General features: G+C 38.8%; 1 protein-coding gene across 6 annotated transcripts in view; it reads left to right on the top strand.

Moving 5' to 3' along the window:
* The first annotated feature begins 2,057 nt into the window (after positions 1-2,057).
* The window catches only part of LOC128705274 (E3 SUMO-protein ligase PIAS2-like), a 102,914-nt gene continuing 96,645 nt past the window's right edge, over positions 2,058-8,326 (top strand). The window contains exon 1 of one of the 6 annotated variants that reach the window (XM_070103731.1): positions 2,058-2,314. In XM_070103731.1, the coding sequence (XP_069959832.1) occupies positions 2,309-2,314 (6 nt within the window). In that variant the 5' untranslated portion in view covers positions 2,058-2,308. Of the gene's footprint in view, positions 2,315-2,581; positions 2,766-8,326 lie in introns of those variants that run through there. The other 5 variants (XM_070103730.1, XM_070103750.1, XM_070103746.1 and 2 more) reach the window with 5 other exon arrangements.

The raw sequence follows: 8,326 nt of genomic DNA, 5'->3' as shown, positions 1-8,326 counted from the left end.
CAGGCATCGTTTACGTCCGTGCAACTTGTTATCTCTGTCCAGTCACAATTGTGTAGCCTATTTACCAGTGTTTCTTTACTGTAGTTTCTAGTTGACCTCATTTTTATTGTCCTGTGTAGGCCTATCCTATCCCTAGTGATTTTCCTGGTGCAGTAAATGATGAAATGATCACTAAGACCTGTGGTAATGACGCCTGACTGACTAATGTTCTCAGCGCGGTTGCAAAGTATGTGGTCAATTAGGGTGGCTGAGAACTGTGTGATCCGGGTTGGTTTATTAATTAGTTGGGTGTAGCTATTTAATCCTAGAATTTGCTTATACCTTTTGCATAGCCCGTTATTTTGTTGCTGAAAACAGATATTGAAGTCGCCCAGTATTATTGTTTCGCAATTGCTTTCAACTCCGGACAAGACTCTGGAAAAGTCTTCTAAGAACTGGTCCTGGGTAGGAGGGCGGTAACTAGTTCCTACTAAGATGGGTTTGGTCTTGGGAAGCAGCACTTCAAACCATAGAATCTCCAGTTTATTGTTATTTAAATCAGGTCTTGGGTTGTAAGCTAAGTCATTTCTAATGTAGGCACATACTCCACCACCCTTTCTGTTCCTATCTAAGCGTTTTATATTGTAACCTTCTATTTTGACCTCGTCGTCAGTCACCGTATCATCCAACCAAGATTCAGAGATGGTTATAACTGCCGCCCTAATTTTGTTAGCTAGAATCCTAATCTCTGCCAATTTAGGAAGAAGTGATCTTGCATTGACATGAATAAAGTGAAGGCCTGTTTTCATAAAACAATCATAATCATCAATATATGGCAATGGGTCATTTGTATTAAAATTAGGTAAATCAATGTCATCACTGCTAAAGGGTACCTGTGCCAAAGTGCATTTGTTACACACAAAATGAATTCTGGCACCGTTGCTATAATTGTACATACATCCATCATGCACCCACCCCTTACACATTTTACATAAGGTGCCTTTTCTGTTTTTCATGCGTACTTTAGTACAGTGTATGCATCTGTTTGGTAGTGTTTGAGATAATAATGGCTGTATTGTCTCACATTGACCTATGTATGCATTACATATGGAGTTAAGGTTATCATTCCTAGCTACTAGACCGTCATTATCGCCGTCATTTATCTGTCTGTTTTGCCTCTGCACAATAGTTTGAGGTCCTGGATTAATTTGGATATCACCACTTAAGAGCGCTACAATAAGAGCTGTGTGCCACTGTTTTTGTTTGGGTATGCGGTGTTGCCATACCTTGTGGCGATAGTGACATTTACTTTTCTGGTAGGATGGCAACTGTTGGGCTTTTACTGTCCAGGGCGCTGTTACTCCATTCACCTTTTCCAACCCCCATGACTGATTTCTTTCTTCATGGAATTGAAGAAGAAATATAAATATAATTATGACAGCCTGTACCCCTCTAATGCCTGCCATTTTCACTCTTCGCTCTTTTACTCATATACAATAATATTTATTTCTCTTTTCCAGTCCCTAGTACACTTAGTATCTGCTTTAGCAATCACACTGAATTACTAGTAAAATTTCCTCTTCAAAACCCTCTTCACTGCTCATTTTTCCCTTAACTTCACAAAACCCTTACAGTTAACCCCGTATTACACACTCCCCTACCCACCTCACTTCACAGTCTGGCTTCACCAATTAACTTCTAACTCCTTTCCATTCTGGTAGACCAGAAAGGTTTAATCAATGGTTTTATCCTTCCAAATCCCCCTCAATTCCATTTATCGGGGGTTGTGTCGTGTTGTTGTCTCCTGACCTGGCCTGCTGACTCAGCCATTTTTAAAACACTGAGGGGAGTAACGCCACCTGACTTTCCTTGAGTTTATAGATATATTTGACTTTTTCTGCTATGATTCTCTCACTGTACACTGGTCAGCTGAATATAGGTCAGCTACTAAAACATTAACCTTGACTATTTAACTATTCACTTCTTACCCACGACTGGCACTGAGGGATAACCGTCCTATACCTTGGAGTTTTGTACTGTTGATTTGACGATGTCTCCTGTGTTTCCCTCTCGTTAGCACTGGTACAGGTGATATGATGGTGGTACAGATATGATGCTACTGTCAACAGATGAACGTCAGCAAAGATGAGAATTTCACTTCGCTAGTTGTACGTCTGGCAGTAGCTGCTGTTTGAATGCCGGTCAGCCATGTTTAAAGGCTCAAATCTTTCCCTCGTTTGGCACTGACGAAAAAAGTCCTACAGACCTGTCATTTCCTTGGAGATTTAGTTTATCAGGTTTTCTGCCATATTGTCTTCCCGTTAAACACATGGAGGTCAGTTATTTCATTTAGTGGAAGGTATTCAGGCTCAATTCAGGGAACTGGAGCACAGATCCAATTCCCTAGATCAAGAGCCCCTCACCAGCGAACACATGTTGCTATGTATGATAATCAGTGTAACTGTGTATAGCTGAGCTGTATAGTCCTTGTGGCTTAGCGCTTCTTTTTTTTTGATTATAATAATAATAATGTGTATAGCTGAATAAACTTTTTTACCATGGAAACATTTTTTTTTAATGTAAATATTTAGATTGAGGGTCCCTAGGAGCAAGGAGGCCTCTACCAATCAGCATCGAGTTCGCCAAGAGGTTTTCACCAATCAGCGTCCAGCTGACAACGACTGCTGTAGGAGGCTTGAACTCGAGTTTTCTTCAAAAATGTGATTAATGACTTAACATCCTACACCATTTAAACTTTATAGGACACATCATTCAGGTTACCAGAGGTACACTTGTATTTGGTTTTCTTACTCGCTACATTAGTTATTAGGTGGAGGACAAGCAGGATAACCTTGAGACCAGTTGGACGTCGATCCCGCATGATTCCTCCATCTTTTGTTTATGTACATTTCATTCGGACTTAATTTTTTAATTAATCGAGAAAATTAGTAACCCAGGATAACCCAGTAAATCCGTTATGGTTTATTTCCAATGAGGTTCTTTGTAGGTGTGACCCACATCAGTCGACTAATACCAAGTATCTACTTCCTGCTAGGTAGCCATGGGCAACAGGTGTAAGGGTTGTATGACCCTTGTGGGTTTAGCGCTTGGTTTTGATTGTAATAACAGGTATAAAGAAACATGCCTAACTTTACCACTTGTATTGGGATTGATCCCAGGTCCTTTTATGTGAGCTGAAAGCGCTGACAATCTTTATTTCTGCAATTACAAGTGAGAGTCTTGTTCTATTTTTAATTTGTATTTTTATATTACTAGTTTATACCTAGTTGTACTTTAGTTCATTCCAGCACAACACATAGACAACATCAACTTCATTATGTGTAGTAGTGACTATACCCTACATGACCAAAATACTCTAGCTATTTACTTGTCCAAACTTCCTACCACTACAGATATCAGTACTAGAACTCAACACACAACTCAGGATATAAATAACCATAATTTAAACCTAGAAGATGATTGATCACGTTGACCCTGATCTAAACCTCCATAATCTGACACCCAATCAAAGCCTATTGGAAAGTAACTGCCTTTATTACACAGCATCACAAGCCAGCACTATCCTAAACAATGCTAAAAGTCTATCAGTACTTAACTACAACATCAGGTCCTTAAGCAAACACTATGATGACCTCCTAGCACTCCTTGAATCACTAAAGACACCCTTCTCCTGCATTATTCTTACTGAGACCTGGCTTAAGCAGGACACAATAGATATCTACCCTCTACCAGGATACACAGCAATTCACAACTGCAGACCAAACCAAGTTGGGGGTGGTATTGCAATCTATTACTCTAACCAATTATCTTGTCTTAGCACCACTTGCTTTAGTGATGAATATGGGGAATACATTTTTGCTAATTTTACTGTAAAAAACCTTAAGACGCCTATAACAATCGGTGCCATTTACCGGATACCTCACACAAACATCCCAAATTTCAGTGAGAAATTAAAGTCACTAATAACAAACAGACAAATGAATAAGCACCACCTTCTCTTAGCTGGAGACTTCAACATCAACCTTGGCTTACTAGATGATCAGCCTGTAACTGATTTCATCAACAATATGAACAACACACTTCTCATACCAACAATAACTAAACCAACCAGGCTCACTGAGACAAGTGCAACCATAATAGACCACATATGGACCAATATACTAGCCCCCCTTAAATCAGGGATAATCACAGATAGCACTACAGACCACTACCCTACCTTCCTCCTGACAAACATTAGTAAACCACCACTTGAATACAACAAAGTCTCATTTAGACTCCATGACGAGACCTCAGTAAGGAAGTTCACAGCTGACCTAGAGACTGTTGATTGGCCTACAGAATTCTCCAAGGCCAATGGTATTGATGACTGGACAGACATTTTTCTTAACAAATTACTTAGACTATACAACAAACATTGTCCTATAAAAACAAAACAGATCACAAACAAACGGCTTGGTTGCCCATGGCTAACCAGCACCATTCTGAAATCCATTGACAAGAAACACCAATGTGAAAAGCAATATAGACAGGGCTTAATACACAAAGATACTCTTAAACACTATTCATTAGCTCTCACCAAAGTAATAAAGAAAGCCAAACAACTATACTACTACAGTAGATTCACAGACACTAGAGGAGATATAAAAAAGACCTGGAAAACACTCTCTCAGATTCTAGGGACCCACAAACTGAGAAAAACCAAGAATATTGTCCTAACTAAACCTAATGAAACACCACTACATCCCACTGACACAGCTAACAAGATAAACGACTTCTTCTCAAACATAGGATCTAATCTCGCCAGTAAAATCCCACATGCCAATGCCCATGCCGGGGACTACCTAGATGGGAATTTCCCTAATTCCTTCTATCTTGCACCAACTGAGCCCACGGAAGTCATTGAGATTATAAAGTCACTTAAAAATAACTCGGGGGGGGGGGGGGGGGGGGGGAATCTGTCTCATGTCCCACCATTACTGTACAAGCGAGCGGCCCATGTCCTTTCGCATGCTATTTCATTACTCTTTAACAAGTCACTAGAGACTAGCACCTTCCCGAAACTACTCAAGATGGCAAGGGTTACACTAATACATAAAGGTGGTGACCCTACAGACTTAAACAACTATAGGCCAATATCTAACTTACCATTGCTATCCAAAATCTTTGAGAAACTCGTGCACAGGAGGCTGTATTCATTTATAACGGCTCAAAACATACTCAACCCCTGCCAATTTGGATTCAGGAAAAATAAAAGCACTAATGATGCAATCATAAAAATGCTAGATCTGCTTTACACAGCATTGGAAAATAAGGAATATCCACTAGGAATTTTTATTGACCTAAGGAAAGCTTTTGACACAGTAGACCACGACATCCTACTCCACAAACTTGATTATTACGGTATAAGAGGCCATGCGCTTGCTTATTTCAAATCTTACATTACTAATAGGTATCAGTACGTCACCATTAAAGACACAGCATCAGCAACACGGCCACTTGATACTGGAGTTCCGCAGGGAAGTGTCCTTGGTCCCCTGCTCTTCCTCATATATATCAATGACCTTCCAAACGTATCCCAACACCTGAAACCCATTCTCTTTGCTGATGACACGACTTATGTCATCTCTCATCCTAATCTTACCACCCTCAACACCATTGTGAATGAGGAGCTGATTAAAATATCGACTTGGATGACAGCCAATAAACTTACGCTTAACACTGACAAAACCTACTATATTATGTTTGGTAGCAGAGCAGGAGATGCACAAATTAACATTAAGATTGACAACACTCTAATTACCAGAAATAATGGGGGAAAATTCCTAGGCTTATACCTTGACAACAACCTGAATTTCAGCACCCATATCCAGCATATAACCAAAAAAGTATCCAAAACGGTTGGGATCCTCTCCAAGATACGATACTACGTGCCGCAAAATGCCCTTCTCACACTATACCACTCACTCATTTATCCATACCTCACCTATGCTATTTGTGCTTGGGGATCAACTGCAGCAACACACCTAAAGCCAATAATAACCCAACAAAAAGCTGCAGTAAGAATAATCACTAAATCCCATCCCTGGCAACACACCCCCCCACTCTTCATAGACCTAAACTTACTCCCAGTTCAGTACATCCACACTTACTACTGTGCAATCTACATCTACAGGGCCTTAAACTCTAATATCAACCTTGACCTAAAACGCTTTCTTGATAGTTGTGACAGAACCCACAGGCATAACACCAGACACAAACATCTCTACGACATTCCCCGTGTCCGACTAAACCTTTACAAAAATTCAATGTATGTCAAAGGCCCTAAAATCTGGAATACCCTACCTGAGAACTCTAGAACTGCAGACACATTCATCACCTTCAAAACTACCATTAGAAAACATCTTATCTCCCTGATACACCCCGTCAACTAACTACACGAATACCACCTGGTGGTTCACACTTACACTCACTCACTCATTTGACCATAAACAGAAATATTAATCTCAATCTTAAAATAATGAATCCTGTGATACTCCAATACTGAAACTATGTACTGTGCCAAAACAAAAGTATTCACATTGCTAAACTCACAAACTAGTATTTAGTCACTTAGCCATAATACCAACTTACCTCATAATTTGTAATATTTACAATTAAGAATAAAACTAAGTATGCCCGAAATGCGTAGCCATGCTAAGCGTTCTAGTGGTACACTCTGTAATCACAATTTTACTACATGTAAACCACACAATAACCAAATTTCTGTAAACTCAGCATTGTAATCCTTATAGAGAATAAACTTTGTATTTGAATTTGAATTTGAAAGCACATGTACAAGGTATACAGGAGTAGCTGATATCAATGACTTAATACTATATAGAAAGCCCCTTGTTATGCAGAGGATTTTGGGCAAATTAGGTAAATTTTGGTCCCAGGATGTGACCCATACCAGTCAACTAACACCCAGGTACCTATTTTACTGATAGGTGAACATGGACGGCAGGTATCTTAAGGAAACACATCCTGATGTTTCCACCCTTACCAGAGATCGAAATATGGACACTCAGTGTGTGTGAACCACAAGACACCCAGGTTTATATAATGTGAGATGTAGAGGTGTATTTTAGGGATTACAGTATTCTGGACATTTAGGAACAGGTACACATAAGTACTGTTATACATAATGTAAATTACCTAGGATAACACTGAAGCCTTACTGATATAGGATAACCCAGTAAAGTTAATCAACATGGCTTATTTCCATTAGGATCCTTCTTTAGGTACTTCCCTAGGAGGCAACCCACACCAATCCACTAACTCCCAGTAATGAGCAGTAGATGTTAGGAGACTTGCTCATATGTCTTACTGTATAGTGGGGTTCGACCCTTCGTTGAACCAAGCATGAGCTTTAATACTAGTGTAGGTAATAGGCCTCGATCATAACAATAAATAACTCCCTATTTTATATTCACTATTATGTCTAATTCTAAGTTTGCATTATGACGAGATGTTTTATGGCAACAGGAGATAATTCACTTGACCCGTATGGGTTTATCTCTTCTTTTTAATATAATAATAATCATAGCTCATTGGTAGTATGTTCAGCTCAAAATTCATGGGTATTAATTGTGGACAGGCAAGTCTCCAGACACCTGCTTCTGTTCACCTCTTAATGACTATTATATTTACAGCTATCTGGTCAGGAATAGATACCCAGATGTTGGCTAATTGTTGTGGACAGCATCCTGGAAAAGAGCACCAAAGGTCTCCAATGAAAATAAGCCACACTGATGGGTTTCTTGATTTTTTCTGGGAGTACTAGTCCTCTGGGAGTAATATTACTGTTTGAATAAAGTTTTTATCATTATGTATGAGCATCTCATAAAACAACCTGTCACCCTAAGACAAACATAATTTTCTCCCATAGAATTTTAAGCAAATTTCTCCATTATCTTAGGTTTTATTAGGTTAGATTGGTATCCATAAGCAAAATATAACATTTATAACATACCATGATGCCAGTAAAAGCAATACATAAAAGGAGATAGAATGCATGTTACAATATACAGTCACATATCAAGTACAGTGGAACCTCAAATATCAAACTTAATCCGTTCCAGGAGCTAGTTCTAAATTCGAAAAGTCTGAAAAGAGAAGCAATATTTTCCATAAGAAATAATGGAAATACAGTTAATCCGTTCCAGAAACCCAAAAATATTCCCCCCCAAAAATACATTTTATAGAGATTAATTACAGTTTTACATACAACAAATATAGTGTTCAATTATGTATTAATAAATGTAAATAAACATATAAAATAACATTT

The sequence above is a fragment of the Cherax quadricarinatus genome, chromosome 5 (genome assembly GCF_038502225.1).
Source record: "Cherax quadricarinatus isolate ZL_2023a chromosome 5, ASM3850222v1, whole genome shotgun sequence".
Taxonomy (NCBI): Eukaryota; Metazoa; Arthropoda; class Malacostraca; order Decapoda; family Parastacidae; genus Cherax; species Cherax quadricarinatus.
Note: the sequence above shows the minus strand (reverse complement) of the source record. Positions and strands in the feature narration are given on the sequence as shown.